Source organism: Humulus lupulus, chromosome 2 (assembly GCF_963169125.1).
Source record: "Humulus lupulus chromosome 2, drHumLupu1.1, whole genome shotgun sequence".
Taxonomy (NCBI): domain Eukaryota; kingdom Viridiplantae; phylum Streptophyta; class Magnoliopsida; order Rosales; family Cannabaceae; genus Humulus; species Humulus lupulus.
Window position 1 is genome coordinate 270509981 of NC_084794.1, and position 16827 is coordinate 270526807.

At 37.2% G+C, this 16827-nt stretch overlaps 2 protein-coding genes across 3 annotated transcripts; both read left to right on the top strand.

Moving 5' to 3' along the window:
- Window positions 1-9096: 9096 nt before the first annotated feature.
- LOC133819396 (uncharacterized) lies at window positions 9097-11366 on the top strand. Of its 2 annotated transcripts, none has more exons than XM_062252646.1 (7): window positions 9097-9450; window positions 9557-9595; window positions 9687-9740; window positions 9865-9918; window positions 10750-10803; window positions 10885-10956; window positions 11084-11366. In XM_062252646.1, the coding sequence occupies exons 1-7, from the start codon at window positions 9397-9399 to the stop codon at window positions 11207-11209; spliced, it is 453 nt and encodes a 150-aa protein (XP_062108630.1). In that variant the 5' UTR covers window positions 9097-9396; the 3' UTR covers window positions 11210-11366. The 2 variants fall into 2 exon arrangements, with proteins under 2 accessions (XP_062108630.1, XP_062108629.1); XM_062252645.1 differs by having other exon boundaries at window positions 9142-9450; window positions 11078-11366.
- A 2037-nt stretch (window positions 11367-13403) lies between these two features.
- On the top strand, window positions 13404-15127 carry LOC133816679 (heavy metal-associated isoprenylated plant protein 36-like). Its single transcript, XM_062249042.1, has 3 exons — window positions 13404-13794; window positions 13871-13946; window positions 14109-15127. Exons 1-3 carry the CDS (start codon window positions 13747-13749, stop codon window positions 14879-14881), a joined length of 897 nt encoding a protein of 298 aa, XP_062105026.1. The 5' UTR covers window positions 13404-13746; the 3' UTR covers window positions 14882-15127.
- The last annotated feature ends 1700 nt before the right edge of the window (window positions 15128-16827 follow it).

Genomic DNA, 16827 nt, shown 5'->3' on the forward strand with positions numbered 1-16827 from the left:
AGCTGGCTATGTACATTCAACCCCGCAGCTCTCCATCTCAGGATTGGTCCAACTAGCCTTTGCCTTTACCTGCACCACATAGCACCCATGAGCTAAGGCCCAGCAAGAAAACACAACAACTGAGCATAAGCAATCAACAGACAAATCAATATCTCATGTTGCATCACATATTCTTAATCATATCAACACTCAGAATAGTCAAGTATTCAGCATACTAAACATATCATACACCAAATCACATATGATAACTAGGGTTAGCGCCCTCAGGCCGCACCCTCCGTTATCCCACTAACTTCGGCCCGCTTAAACCGAGCTCAATGAATATTAAGCTATCATCGGCTACCAGTGGCCAAGTCGCGCCCTGTGCGCAAATATTGTGTACGGCACCCTTAGGCCGCTATCACATGTCCCATGGCATAATACCATCATTGACATAATACAGATATCGGGAGCACTTAGTCCCATCACAAACATATAACCGGGTGAAGTTTTCTTACCTTTTGATTCGCTAGCTTTGATCACTTGACTCCTTGAGCACGATCCCTCTCGAGCCCTAGCGCTCACCTAAACACAATCATAGGTCAAAGTCATCACCAAACCTCAAGTTCAAAACCTAGCCTCGGGACCAATCCCAAGCCCCCGGGAAGTTCTAGTTCCACCAAACAAGGTGGTGGAACCAAACCCCGAACCTTTGGTCAAAAACCCTTGAAAATAACCCTAAAATCCCTTTCTGAAGACAGGGTAGCGCTACAGCGCTCATTGGAGGGCGCTACAGCGCTACAAGCAGAAGAAAAATCCCCCAGGAAGCAGGGCCTAGCGCTACAACGCCCAAAGGCTAGCGCTGTAGCGCTAGTCACAGACAGGCAATACCTCAATTTTCCTTCCTGCGATTTCCTCGAACCAAACTCAACCAAAACTTCTCCAAACCTTCACCAAACTCAAAAACAATCTTATTAACACATTCCACTCATCCCAAGCACCCCAAATACTCAAAACCCAAGCACATGCATCCCTAATCTCAAAATCCACCATAGCCACTTCTAGACCTCAAAACTCAGCAGAAACCAGTCAAAACATCAAAGTTAAAAGCTCAGAATTTATACCTTTGGTGGAAATTCGACCTCAAGTTGCCTCTAGACCTCTTTAGCTTGCTCTTCCTCAACCCTTGGCTCCAACTTCCCTAGAATTCCCCATCAACACAACTTAGATATCTTTGCTAAAAACCAAAACCAGAATTGAGGGAATTACATAATTTTACCTCAAGTGATGGCCTATCCTTGCTAAACCCTTGCCAAATCCTCAAGCTTAGCTCAGAAACCTTATGGCTTAGTTGACCTAGCTCTCCTCTGAATTTTTCTCCAAGAAGAATGAAGAGAAATGATGAGAGAACCACAAACCGACTCTAGGAGAACTACTCTATTTTTCCTTCCTTTCTTTTTCTTTCTTTTCCTTCTTTTCTTTTCAGACTTCTATTGCATTCTACCACTTCCACTAACATAAAGCCTCAGTAATACCTATCTCTAAAAATCCAAATGACCTTAATGCCCTCCCTTTTAATTCTAAACCCTTTAATCCACTTAGGGGCATCTTAGTCATTTTACCCAATTCCCGCTAATTCCTCGAGTGCCCCTAATATTTTCCCGCTAACTTCCCAATACCTAGTTAATCACCAATAATATTCCTCGATGTCAAAATAGACTCCAATATACTCACTAAATTCCCATTTATACCCCCAGGCTCGCCTCGAGCCGGGTATAAATTCCCGCCATGACTTTTTCGCTATTCTGCTCACTAGGATCGTCTCGAATCACAGATCACAGATATATCCACGTAATAATGTGGTCTCAATAGTTATCACTATACACAGTTATGCCTATAATGGCCAAAATTACGATTATGCACTTCTAACCTAGTCAGGGCCTACATGCATACTAATACACATAGTCATGCATCTCAAATATTCAAATAGTCATATAACATGCTTTAAATCTTAATCATGCATTTTACTCATTAAATTCACACATAATTCCCATTATGCCCTCCAGGCACACTAATCAAGGCCATTAAGCCTTATTAGCAAATTTGGGTCGTTACAGATCCCGAGGCCTAAGGTTTGGATTCCCACAATGAAAACACACTTCTGGCCAAAAATGCCACTAAGGGTCGCGACCAGCCTTCCCCCATGTCACGGCCCGCCTCCCCAAACAGAGGCGCCTGCACTCCAGCCACCCACATGCGCTGCAGCTCTACCTTCCCCATGATGCGGCCCAACAACCTTCCAATACCCCATTGCTTCTTCATCAAGCTTGGCCCGCGACGCTCTAGAACAGAGTCGCGGCCCCACCCAAAACCCAGCCAAAAACCCCTGTTTTTCCTCTTCGAACTCAATTCAAAACCTCACTAAAACACTTCCAACTCCACAAAACAAAGTTCCCAACTATTACCACAACTTGTCTATCATATAACCATCAAAACCTAAGCCTTAAACCAATCAAAACCTCATCAAATTCCCATTCTTATGATCAAAAATCCAACCTCAAAACTAACACCAAAAACAGAGTAAGGAACCAGAAAATTGAACTAAAACCTTACCTTAAACTCGAATTGAATCCTCTTCAATGGCTGAACACAAGCCTAAACCCTTAAGCCTCAATTCCCGAGCTTGAACCCTCAACTTGAGCTTCAAAAATCCAAAGGAAGGAAGAGGGAGATAATCGGGGAGAGAGAGGAACGGAAACACTATGTTTTTCTTAAGCTTCAACAACTTCTTAAAGTTATATATATCCTTTAGGTCAAAAGACCAAAATTCCCCTAGGCTTATCTTCTTTTCTTAACAGCCCCCAAGGGTAAAATAGTCATTTCCCATCTAATCTCGCTAATCATAATTAATGTCCTCCAATTCTCATTATTCCAAATATTCTCAAATACTAATAAATCACATCCCATTACCCTTTAATTCCCGGTAATATTCTAATCATCAAATTACCCCGAGACTCATCCCGAGCTCCGAAACTGACCCCGTTATGACCAGACCGATAACTTACATTCAAAAATCGTCTCATGCTGAATGGCTCGAACAAATCCACATATAATGTGGTATTATTCATAATTCACCCACATGCATGAAAATACACAATTACACCCTCAACGAGCCAAATTACCAAAATGCTCTTATAATTAAAAATGGACCCATATGCATGCATTTGTCATCATATCATAATATAATTCACATAAACATGCATATAATCATTTAATAATATAATAAATAAATTGTGGCCCTCCCAGCCTCCTAATCAAGGTTCTAAGCCTTATTAGGAAATTTGGGGCATTACATTGCCTTTCTCATCCTTGCCTCCGCCATCTAAGGTAGTGGTTATGACCTCCTCCTCGACCAACCGAGCCTTCCACTTGGAGATGAACTCCTCTTCCTTATCCTGGAGAAACGAAGTGTCCATCTCGGGGTTCAACGACCACATCATATACATGGCCCCGTCTGTAGCCCAATCCTTCTTAGCCTTAAACTCCTTGAGCATGTGCTTCTTCTCATCCTCAAGGATCTTGAAGGCAGAATTCTTTTCCTCCTTCAGGTGTTCAGCCTCGACCCTGGCAGCACTTGCCTCCACCTTCAGGCGATCGCTCTCGGCCCTGGCAGCGTCAAAATCCGCCGTCTTGGTGTCGAGCTCCGCCTTCAGGTTGTTGACATTATCCTTGGATGAGTCAAGTTTGGCCTGAAGAACCTTGAGGGCATCTTCAGCTTGGGCTCGGGCCTCATAAGCTTTGGCATGGGCTCCCTTGGCCTCATTTAGATCATCCTTAGCCCAGATTCGAGCCTAGTTTGTATCATAAACCAGGGTTTTGGCCGCTGCCATTTTCGAGGAGAAAAGAGAGCTATGGCAAAGGATGCCAAGAAGGGTCTGAAACAAAAGGTCTTACAATAGTTAGAAAATAATCAGGAAACCAATAAAATAAAAGTTAAGAGAAATAGACTTACCAAAACCCCGAGCTCCATCGTTTAATTAACGTTCTCCAATTCCCATTATTTTCTTCCCTAAAAAACCGCCACACGTTGGCATCGAGGTGGCTACAAGACTAGCTTGTCTGAGCATAGGTTGGCTCCTAGGGTCCCTGCCACATTCTCAAGAGGATAATCCCGCATGTGGGATGATGCCACAAACTGACGGACCACGGTCGGAGCACCCGCAGGCTTGGGGGCCAAAGGTGGCACAATTTTTTTGCCTTTATCTCCAATAGGGATCAGACAAGGAGGGGGAATAGAATTTTTCTAGGGAGGTGGCATGGTAACCAAAGGCTCGATGGTGGCTGCCATTGAGGTCGCGGGAGTAGTGTCGCCGACCACATCTGTAGAGTTCGGAGCCTAGGGCTTGGGCTCGTTGGAGACAGGCTTCGAGGGAGAGGAACCCTCTACAATCTTCTTCGACTTTGAAACGACACCTTTCTTTGAGGTAGCGCGACCTCGCTTGGTACCTTGGGGCTTAGGAGGCTGCCCCAAAAGGTTGTCCAGATCCAACTCCATGTCACCTGAAAAGAACAAAGAAGATCAATTAAGCCAAGAAAGGAAAATTCATACACATTTCTATAGTAAAAAAGATTAAGTATCAAGAGCCTAACTGGAAGACTCATCAGAGCTCGAACTCGGGGACCAGGAAATTCCCCTGTCTTCTGACGAGGCCACTGGAGTCCCCTCCCTGAAGGTGGGGGACATTCTCGAAAGGTCCCTATAATCATTTGTGCCATATTGCACTACTACCCCATCCTAAACCTCGTTTAAACTATACATGATCTGGTATTTCCCTAGCCAACTATCGAACCTATAGACCTTAAGGTCTACCCTTGACCATGTCAGGAAGTTATTCCTAGGGTTCTTAAAGAGAACCATTACATCGGGTTTGTACTTAAGTAAAGAAGGAGACCACATGGATGGGTCGAGTACGACTTTACCTCCTCTTGACGAGCTCGCTAAGGCCTCGTCCTGTGCCTCATTTCCTGAGCCTGAGGATTCGAAAGGACGAGATCTATGGGTACAAGAGCTCGGGCTCGCGTATTTTCCTCTCGTGGGGAGCCTAGTGGTGGGCACGGGCACATCTTCCCGTCTCGCGCGTTTGTGATTGCCCGAGTCGTCAGTAGTCTCGCCCTCTTCCAGAAGGTTGCAAAGTCGAAGCTTGTCCTCGTGGAGAAGATATGAGAGGGATCGCCAACCATAGGGAAGCTTGAGGATAGCTTCCCTATGTTCCCTCATGGAATTTTTGGGTTGGGGACAATGATAGTTGGCTGTATAAAATATTTGAGTAAGTCAGTCAGGCTCGCAGATTAAAGGGAAAATTTAATCAGGAAGATTAGCAATGTACTTACGAATTCGCCGAAAGGAATAGAAACGAGAGGGAGCGAGACTGTCCATCCAGAAGAAGGCGGTCTTGAAATTATAAGGATGGTTGGGAATATCCTCGAATAGTCGCTTCTCCTTGGGATAGCTCGAAAGGTAATAGAACCCATCTTCGTCGTGAGCTCAGGATGGGTTGCTTTTGAGGCAGTAGAGATAAAGGATCTCATGTGTCATGGGTTCCTCCCACTTTATCTCCTGGTACAACAACCTTAATGCAGTCAAGACCCTATACGAGTTTGTCTGAAGCTCGAATTGGGCGGTTCTGGCGTAGTCTAGAAAGTTTCGGAAGTAGTCCTTCAGCGGCAATAGAGCCCCAGCTCGTAAGTGCTCACGACTCCAATTTGCGAGCTTAACCTTTCTATCAAGATCGCCATCACTAGGAGCAAACCAGCTCCTCTCGTCGGAGCTGGCGGGGCGGCAGACTAACTGGCCGAAGAGCTTCAACCCATGACATGAGAGGAGCTCGAAAATTTGTTGGGTCGAGGTTATAGAGCTTTGGCAGTGTTTAGCCTCAAAGAAAGAACTCTCCGAGACCGGGATGGAAAGGGACTTAGGAGCTTTGGATGGCTGGTTAGATGGACCCTCCATGAGGTTGAATACGAGCTCACCAGGGGAAAATGCTATGGTGACATTGAGTTTGGGGTCCAACAGAATAGGCCGGATCTCTGGGTCTGGGTCGGGATAGGTTGCAACTCGGAGCTTCTTCCTTTTTCTCTCTTTGACCTCGTCGATCTGACGTCGGAAATGGGCTCATATATCTTCTTGCTCGCACCGTTCCTTGTGCTCGCGAATCAATCACTTATTTTGCGTGAAAGGCGATTCAAGTCCAGGAGTTGATGGGTGGTAAGGGATGGCAAGCTTGGGCCCCCACCGATTCTCAGAAGACTGTGACATCTAACAAGGAAGTAAAATGTGAGGGCCCATTATAAAGAAAAAAAAAGGAGAATAAAATGGGGTTGAGATCTTGATAACTCGAGCTCGAAAGCTCGAGGTAACGCGATCGCACTAATCGAGCCTGAAGGCTTGAAAAAGATAGGTTAACTCAGATGTCTATCCCAAACTATTGTAAAGTTCGGGGCATCGAGAGTGCACCCATGCGAGAGTGGAGCAGTTATTACCAGTTTAAAATAATCTCAGATTTCTAGGGAAAAAGTGGGCAGTTACCCGAAAAGGCGATATTTTTGGGATACGTGCATTAAAACCCTAATCCAAACCCCTATTTCTTAAGCTACACAAAATTTGTGACCTAGATACCCCATTACTTGAAAAACTCAATTTTTACATGTTTTTACCAAAAAAAAATTGGTCTAAACCGTGATTTTTATCATACCAAATCTACCCAAATAAAAAAACTTGCCTAATGCAAAAGAGAAGCCTTAAAAATCTGGTAGAAATCAGAAAGACATCCTTATGAATAGAAGAAACACGTAAAAAGAAAAAAAAATATACACCAGAGGAAAATCAGAGAACTTACGCAAAGTGGGTTGTGGATATGAAGAAATCGTCGACTGAAGAAGTGGAAGCAAGAATGATCTCACGGAGCCAAAGGTGGTGAGTTTTCTCTGTTTCTTTAGTTTGGAAAACATGCAACGGGAGGAGCTCTGGTTCGTGTTTCTGTTTCTGAAAGTAAAAATGCAAGTGACGGAATAAAGAAGAAGAAATGGTATATATATATATATGGCAAAGGGAATAGTAAGGGTCAGATGAATCTGAGCCCTTGATTTGAGTTAAAAGGTGATCTAACGGATCACATTTGATTTATGAAGTATGGCGGCAAAAAGAGAATGGGAAAGGACATGGGCAAGAAAAAGAGTACTCGAGTACTCTTGGTATGCAATCCCCTAGTGACGCGTGTTCACACTCGAGTGTAGTAGGTGAACACGTTTTTCGATAGTGGAGTTCAAAAGTTTCCTACTCAGAGGATTCAAACCAACAATTTTGAGGGGGCAAAATGTTACACCAAAATTTCGAAAATGAATAAATGAGCCTCGAAATGTAGGCTCGTAAAATGTAAGATCGAAAATAACAGACATTGGCTAAACACTTGTATAAATTAATATATTTCCTGATCTGTTGTTATTGGCAATCAAGCACGATTTGAAAGGCTCAAGCTTAAGTTTCAGGCTCGAAAGTAGGAGCCATCTCCGAAGCATGAGCTCGACAAAGTTAACTAGAATGATGAGCTCAAAGTTTGGATCGGTCTCGAAAACGCATTAACCTTGCATTAGAGGTCAGTAACACGTTTTGCACATGACAACTGTTAGGAAATCCCTATTCCTTGGAGATTTGTTGTTATCAGATATTAAATCCTAATTATCATGAGATATTATGTAATTAATGTATTTATTTACATTTATTTCAAATTTGAATAATTGATTGTAACTTCCCTCAATCAGTGGAATATATTCTCATAACCAGTACTATAAATAGCCTGAGACTTTTCATTTGTATTCACACACAAAATTGTACTGAGAATACTCAGCTGAATTGCTCTGAAAAAGCTTTGAGAGAGTGTCAAGATCAATAAAATTGACTCATGGACTAGGCAGATTTTAACTGCTGAATCATGTAAAAGCTCTTGTGTTCTTCTAATTTTTCTAAAATATTGTTTAGTACTCTTCATAATTAAGTTGACGAAAAATGACATCAATAGATACTAAATTATGAGGTAGATGAATAACAATATGACATTTATTACATAAATGAATATTAACGTTAGACTAATGATGAGGTGGTTACGAAATGTTTTGGGTTATTTGGGTAGTTTCACCTTTAAAAAATTGAGTATATAAATACAACAAAACTAAGAGCTTAGGTCCTATTTTTATTTCTATTAGAAAATTTTATGTATTATGCCTAAAGAGACCACATATTACAAAAGCATGCTTAATAATCTTCACATTTAAAAAATATGCTCTAAATTCAAAATTGGACTAAATGAACCTTGTCATAAAATTTCCTCCTTCCTTCACACTATTTATTTTCTACTCTCTCTCACCTGAACTCACGTCCCCCTCAAGAACATCGAACAACCACAAACGACACCCACACTCTGTGCAATCGTCTTTCACCATCAACCAACACACTCAACCTATGAGCCCAGTAGCTCACGAACCCCGCGCGACCTCCTCAGCCATTAATGTTAAACACCATGGTTAGAGCTTTTTCTTTTTTTTTTTTTTAAAAATGTTTTTTAGTTTGAAATTCCATAAATTAGTTAGTTTGAATTAATGTAATGTTATAACAATTTTTATGTTAATTATATTACATTAAAAAAACAATTTTTTGTTAATTGTTGTGAAATAATATGTAAAAATTTAAACAGAATTAATGAATGGGGGACCAAATTGCCACTATTTGATAAATTTAAGGATGTAATTGCTTAAAAAAATTATTTATGGACTAAAGTGAGAATGCATACCTAATTCAGGGGCAATGTTGCCAAAAGCCCCATGCATAATTGTGAATCACCCTCCAAAGAGTCCATATCCGGCCCGATTACATCGAGAGTCCATATAAGTTTACACTTTACAACCATTATGAAATACTGAAATTACCAAAGAGCCCTACCCTTGGAAGGCTCTTGAAGTTGAAGAAGATAATAATATGAATCTACTATTTGAATAATAAGCAAAACCCAAAGGCTGGAGTCAGATCCCAAGCCAACTACTACAGTTGCAGTAGGCTAATTACAAAAATGCTATTATAAGTCTATAGTGTTAAAATCCCGCCCAAACACAAACAAACAAACAAGATTTTAGACCTCAAAAATTCAAAAACATTTTTGGAAATTATTACACCTTCTTCACTCTCTCTCTCTATCTCTTTCAACAAACTCCCTCAACTATTCAATAATTATTTCCTTTATTTTTTGTCGCAATGAAAAAATATATAATTTTGTTTATTATTCTCAATTAATTAAAAAGCCCCCAACATTTTCAAACCTCTCAACCCAAAAAAATCAAAATTTAAAATCTCATCTTCGATCCAATCCAATGGCCAACTCCGATTCTTCCACTCCTCTTCCAGTCTCCGCTCCACTCTCACCCGTACGTAAGCTCCATTTTAATTCATCTCTTATTTTAAAGCTGCCATTTTTTCGTTCTGTATTTTAATGGGTTTTTTTGGGTGCTTTTTCGCTTCAACTTTCTACAGAAGAAGGAGAACATTATTCCGGTTGCGAAAAAGATCGCGGTGTTTATCTAACCCTTCTTCAGTTTTTCTTTTTTAAGATTTTTTTTAAAATTTAATTTTCTGAGTTTTATTTGGTGTGGGGTGGAATCAGGAACTGAATGAATCGAGGTCGGAGCTGCTTACTAGAATTCAAGGGCTGAAACAGGTTGCATTTTCGTTTAATTTTGCCCACCCCAAAAAAATGTTAATTTTCTAACTGTATCAAATGTGTAATCTTGAGATGAAAGTCATAAATATTGTTTAATTTTCTATATTGGTATTTTTCTTAGGATTTGCAAAGTTGGAGATCAAAATTGGATACCCAAGTCAAGGTTTACCGCGATGTAAGTGCTCCGTAGCTGAGTTGTTGTGCGTGTTAAGTTCATTTCTCTTTTTAAAATGTTGTTTTACATTGCTTTGGTCTAAAACTACCAATTGGGTTTGTGTTTGGTATTCTGAACTTAAATGATGTACAGTGCAAAGATTGTAAATGATAATGTTTGATCTGTATTTAGCTGAAGAACTAAGTGGAGGATAAGTTGCTCTAGGAACTACATTGGACTTTTAATTAGCAAGTCGTGTCCTTTGTATTCTTAGTGAACGTAAAATGCTAAAGCATTACTTAGGAGGTGAATATAATAATAATGACTGCAGTCTAGTTTGTTGAACTGGGAGGCACTGAATTTTCATGGTATTGTGTTTTTCCATGTGTTGTTAGATAGGATATGTGCTATTATAATATGGCATTTTGAGGATTCGAACTTTTGATTGATAAATGGTGAATTTGATTGATAGGTGGTGATTGATGAATGACAAAATGAGACTGATAAATGCTTTAACTTAAGTTTTGTTGGTTAAATTGTGTTTTATATATCTCACCACATTGTGAAAGTTGTGATATTTGTTTGATAGGTGGTGATTGATAGATGACAAAATGACAGTGATAAAAGCTTCATATTTTAGTTTTGTTAGTTAAATTATGTTTTGTAATGTTAATAGCTCACCACATTGTGAAAGTTGTGATATTTGTTTGATTTCTTTATCCTTTTTGTGTTAGTGTCTGATTCACAGAGTATTTAGCTCTGATTCGTGGAGGAACATTCTTAGAATGTTTTCTACGTGTTGTGGATGTTTACTATGTAAGTGTCAATGCAATGTTCTTTTCATACATGCAGGAGCTTTCAGAACTGAAGAAATCACTCAACACTGAAGTGGATCAACTTCGGACTGTAAGTGGTGCTTTTCATGTCCACATTTTTTCCTGTTAAACATTATGATTGTTATAATTTATATTTTTAAAATGGAACTAGGAATTCCAAGATTTGAGGACTACCCTTCAACAACAACAAGATGATGTTACCACTAGTCTTAGAAACTTGGGGGTATGTTCTCATCAAAGTGATTCTTCTTTGCCGTTTGAAGTTTAATGTCCTGGCAAATAAATTTACTCTGATAAATTGACAATACATAGATGCTAGATTAATTCATCTTGAGCTTCTGTAGCTGCAGGACGTCTCAGGAAATGTTGAAAAGGCCCAAGATGCCAAGGATAAAAAAGAAGAAAATGAATTGCCCAAGGAGAAAGACAAAGAAGTTGAGAACTTGACGGTCCCCCCCGCAGTGGAGCATGCATGAATGAACATGGTTTATAGCTTCGCCTAGTTACCTTTTAATTAGAATTTAGAACAGGCCACGACCTTGTTGTCTTCAATTTTCATGACATGAACTGTTATCTGGAGCAAATTATGTATAACTTTTCCTGTTATCTTCAATTGAAGCATCTTTTTATGCAGTTTTTGTCTTCATTTGTTTGCGGGTTAACATTCTGTTTTAGGTTAATTCAATGACTTTTCCATATATAGGGACTAAGAGAAACTGTCTAGCAGTAATATGTTAATGCAAACATCAATAGTGAAGCTGTTCTTAGATCGAGTGAGGGAGTTGTTCAAAGCCATCATAGACTTTGACTACAAGGATAAAATAGTTGGGTGCTATTAAGAATTTGGTGGTCTTCACTTGTTAGTAATGCTTTTAGATTAATACCACGAGTCTATGACATGCAATGTCTTTCATCATTAATGCCATTGTTTGTGATGATGTAAGCCCATCTTTTGCATTAATGTGTACATTTTCCAACAACACTATCTTCACCCCCAAAAAAATAATTAGAGAGAGAAGGGCGGTTGGGTTAATTCGGGTTAATTTATGATCCACAGAAGTGTAAATTTGCGGTTATTTCTTTATTAAGAAGAGAGTTCTAAAAAGATCTGATATCATAATAAGCATCATTATTATTATTATTATAAGGGAATATATTTTAGACAAAATTATGAGTTTATATCTAAAAATCAACTGTAGATTTTATTAATGATTTAACATTTTTACACTTGTTTCATATTGGACATTGTACTATAATATCTAATGTCTATTTTTTCTCACCAATTTTGAATTATCCGATCACATGATATTTTTCATTTCGCTTATTATTTTAGATCTCAAGTGTCTTTTTGTATTATGTGGATCTTGTGTGGGTTAGCTTGCTATTTGGATCTCAAATGTCTTGTTACTATGCGAATCTTATGTGGCTTACTATTTAGATAAGTGTGGATCGAATGTCCGCTAGGAATATGACTCATAATACCATGATAAGAATCATAGAATTTCATCTAAAAATCAATTAATGAATAGTAAAGTTAGCATATTCTTGTTAATCACTTAATATTTTTACACTTAGTTTTAAGCATTATAAGTCTACACATATTTTAATTTTAATTAATTTGAAACATGTCAGATTTGATATTTACTTGCATCAATATTATGTCGCCTCGTAGCTAGTGTTGTTTTTTGATTGTAACGTCAGTTAGGTGGTTAAATTAGTGCTAGTAAGTTTTTTGAAACTGAGAGCATTTCATTCAAAGTGGGATAACTTGAAAAATACCCATTTTTAGGATTAGTTAACTAAAAATAGCTACTAATAATATTTAGTTGAATATTACCCACTATTTTAAGCACATTTTCCATATTACCCTTAAAACACTACTAGAAGTTCAATGTAAAAATCTCAATCTTTGCATTTGTCGTGTCATTTACTTCTCTCTTTAAATAATATTCCACTGTCAGTTCCACTAGACCACTGTATAATGGGTAGAGTCATTAATAGTTTGGGTATTAATCAAAGAGTTTTAAAAGGTAGGTAAAAATTAAAGAGGTTAACTTAAATTGGGTACTAGGTGTAATTTTCACATTCCTTCCATTCTTCTCTTCTCATTTATTCAAAGTCCCAACTGAGCCAAGCCCATCTGGTCGCCTCCTAGTGTGTTGGCCAACACCTGATGTGCTCTTTAGCATTTCTAGAATAATATACTTACTATTGAGCTCTCTATTTTTTCATGTACAATAATGGAAATGTTTGTTTGGTTTGAGCAAGAGAAATGATATTAATTAATTAGCGATAGGTATTGTCAAATGCCAATCAATGCAGATGTTTTCCCGCTTTACTAAGTATGGGAGTTGTGAGATTTTCAATTTTTTTTAATTTTCTTTTTATTTTTCAAATTGAAAAAGCATATTACACAAACACAATACATAAAACAAGGAAAGGAAAAAAAAGGAAAAAAAAACGATGTAAAAGTGTAAAGAGAAAAAAGAAAAAGGAATTTAAGGGTGCAGATCGTTTTGTATGTTGTCGTTTTCTGTTCAGCCTTGACACAGGTGTGGTCCACAATAAGAGGATCTTAGAGGCAAAAATGGATAATGGAGTGATAGATAGTCCTTTCTTGTAAGAGTAGTTTGATAAAATTTAAATATAAATGTTCACAAAATATGTTACACTACACTAAGAGAAAGATTAAGCTAATAATACTCGAGCAAATATAAAATCATAGTTTTCTTTTAAAAGCTAATGAATACATAAATAAAGAAAATCTAAGTTGCAAGAGTAAAGAGTGAGAAAAAAAGTTTCTTTTGTCATTTTCACGTAATGTTTTGAGGCCCTTTGCTCCCTAACAGAGTACATATTGCAGACTATAGGATAGAGTAGACGTTTTGGCTGTTTTCCTCAATCATTTTCTTCAGATTTTCTTAAAATTAAAAACACTTCTTCTTCATTCAAAGCTCCTAACTTCATCACATCTTCCTTATTCTCAACTCAAGCTTGGTCTTTTTCACCTCCAATGGCTTCAATCTCAGCTCAAGAAGCCTCCGAACCACTCAAGTACAAGGTTAGTAAAGCTCACCTATGTTCTTAACTTAACATTTTGTTTTTTTTCTTAACTTGGTTTTTTCTTCTTTTCTCAGACGTGGGATTTGAGGGTTTCCATTCACTGTGAAGGTTGCAAGAGAAAAGTGAAGAAAACTCTTCAGAAAATTGATGGTATTCGTATATACATATACAACACTAAAAGTAACACAATTTTAAGAATGGCATTGTAAAGTTTTAAAAAAAAAAAAAAAAGAATATATTCATTTTCATGCAAAAAGCTCTGTTTTGCTCTGTTCATACTTTAACATTATTGTGTTGGCACCATTTTCTTAGGTGTTTATACCACGATTATAGATTCTCAACAGCAAAGAGTTACAGTCACTGGAAACGTCGACGTTCAGCTCCTGATTAAGAAGCTGATAAAGACAGGAAAACGCGCCGAGATATGGAGATCAGAGACAGAAAATGTCAAAGAAAAAGAGAAGGTTTCCGGGAAAATCGTGATGAAGAAGAAGAAGAACGAGGGAAAAGAGAATGACCCAGACAGCTTGAAGAACAAAGCTGTTAATCCAAGTAACAAAACAGAAGTCAATGCTACTGGAAACGCTGCAAAAAATGAGAGTGAAAAAGAACAAAGTCAAGTGTCAACCATTAAAGGAAAATCGCCGGAGGAGTCTCCCTCCGGCGAGAAGTCCGGTGAGAAAAAAGAGCATAAGGTCAGTGAAGAAGAAGGAGAAATTGATGGACTAAGTAAGAAGAAGAAAAGGAAAGGGCAAAGAGGTAATTATAACGACAACATCGTCACTACCAATGGTGCGGGTTCAACTAGTTATGGTACACCTGCATGTGGAGGATCTCAAAGTACAAGTCAAGGTGGTGGTGCTGGCATGGTCAATCACAACCATACTCTACGTTATACGTATCCGTATGGGTATGGCTCACCTGCGTATTTCAACACAGTGCATCCTAGCAAAACCCAATCAGCACCGTACACGTGTGCAAATACTCATCAAGAGATGTATGGCTATGGGGTCTACCAAGCAAGCTCTATGGGCTCCTTTGAGATTTTCAGTGATGAAAATGTCAATGGGTGTTTTATCATGTGACTTTTTCTCTTTTAGTACTAGTAGTAGTAGTATTAGTATGCTTGCATGGAAAATGGTGGATCATATTTGCAAATTTTGTTCTTTCAACCAAAAAAAAAAGGCAAGAGTTTGGGGTTTTTTTTTGAAGGGTTTTGTAGTACTTATTAGCCTTAGATGAGTATTTTGAGAAGTTAGATGGTTTGATATGATATGTAGGGTTTTTCGAAATGTAAATATTAAGTAATATTAAACATGAATTTTCATTTCCACGAAGAAAGTAATCATATTGATATTTAACACTAAAAAAGCACAATACATTAGTCCACAATCCATATATGTCATGTTTTCGAGGATAGCTTTGTTCGACAACAATGCAATTATGTTGTGGTAACTAACTTGCGAGCACTTTAAGGTGCTGTTTATTGAAAATAGAAATAGTTATTAGACTGAATAAAAATTAATTTGACTATAAAAGATTAATAATTTTTTTCATAATGTATTAGAATAGTTTTCTCTTTTGTTTTTATAGAGGATTAGTTATATCACTAAAATAGTAAATCATTTTATTAGAAGGACATTGTATGATTTTAAATTGTAACCAAACCAAAGAACGGATACCATTTCTATGATAGTTCCGCAACTATTTTTTTTTGGACAGATACTATTACCTTTGTAGTAGTGCCTAAGAATTGCCAATAGTGTTGTCCATGCATTGTTTATAGAAGAGAATTATATTTGTTGGTCAGGGTATTTTTTTGTATTTGGTTTAATATTGTCACTGGTCTATAGCTATTTTAATAAAATTTTATTTTTCTTCAAAAAAAAAGAACAAAATTATGAAATAAAAATGATTTTTTCTTTTCAATTTTATTATATCTTCTCCCTTTCAATCAAACACATTCTTATTTCAGGTCCGTTTTAGCATGTAAAATAAGAAAATGTGTTTGATGAGAAATGAATTTTAGAATTGGGAGGATAGGAAGAGAGAACTAAATTTTTCCCTAATTCTAAGCCTGATTCCTCTTTATACATTTATATATAAATATATTTAAACATCTTTATATAATATAAATGTGATTTTAACGCTGTTTTCATTTAGGTTTAATATTTTTTTTCTAACACCATTAGTTTTAACTCATCTAAATAAAGTTAATAAATTTAAAAATAAAATAAAATCATCTAAATAAAATAAATAAATTAAAAAATAATAATAAATGAGCTATAATAATTTATCATCACATATTTTAAAATTTTATATTAAAGTATTTAAATTACTCTATCAATTATATTTTTAAAACTAGAACCGAAAAATATTTATGTGCTTAAATTTTTTATTTTCATTCTTTTATTAATTATTTATTTTGTCATTTAACATTATTTGTTTATCCAAACATATATATAATAATGAAATAAAACATAAACTTGAATATTTCCTTATTTTGCCATTTAATTTTTTTGATGAGAAATTACTTATTTTAATTGCTCTAATCATTAACTAAATAATATATATTTATAAATAACTTTTTGTTTGCTTTAAAAAATTTTAAATTAAATAATTAAAATTTGATCAAATAAACTTTTTAAATTCATAGTTTTTGTTGACGCGGTTCTTCGCTAACAAGAAATTAAGAAAAGAAGAGAAATGGATTAGTGCTAAGAATGAACCGTATCAGATGTATGATCTTAGAGAATGAAAGAGGTGACTCAAGACACGTTTTTCAAGTGGTTCAAAGGTTAAAATCCTTCTACTCCACTAGTCAATATTATTGATATGTACTGGGCATTTGATTACCGAGTATTTCTTACAAGAGAGAATCCAACCCTTATTGAGTCCCAGGGTCTCCATATTTATAGGAGAAGGCACCTGGGAGTTGGTAAGAAGGTCATCCTGTGACCCTCTTATCTATCATGTCAACTCTGTGACATTCATGATTAATTCCTAAACCTGACACATAAGTGTGGTCAAA

Bases quoted from the DNA above. Each gene is read 5' to 3' on its own strand.
- LOC133819396 (XM_062252645.1), top strand. From the start codon at position 9,397: ATGGCCAACTCCGATTCTTCCACTCCTCTTCCAGTCTCCGCTCCACTC. The intron at 9,596-9,686 runs GTGTTTATCTAA...GGGTGGAATCAG, and splicing joins CGGTTGCGAAAAAGATCGCG to GAACTGAATGAATCGAGGTC. The intron at 9,741-9,864 runs GTTGCATTTTCG...TATTTTTCTTAG, and splicing joins GAATTCAAGGGCTGAAACAG to GATTTGCAAAGTTGGAGATC.
- LOC133816679 (XM_062249042.1), top strand. From the start codon at position 13,747: ATGGCTTCAATCTCAGCTCAAGAAGCCTCCGAACCACTCAAGTACAAG. The intron at 13,795-13,870 runs GTTAGTAAAGCT...TTCTTTTCTCAG, and splicing joins CCGAACCACTCAAGTACAAG to ACGTGGGATTTGAGGGTTTC. The intron at 13,947-14,108 runs GTATTCGTATAT...CCATTTTCTTAG, and splicing joins AACTCTTCAGAAAATTGATG to GTGTTTATACCACGATTATA.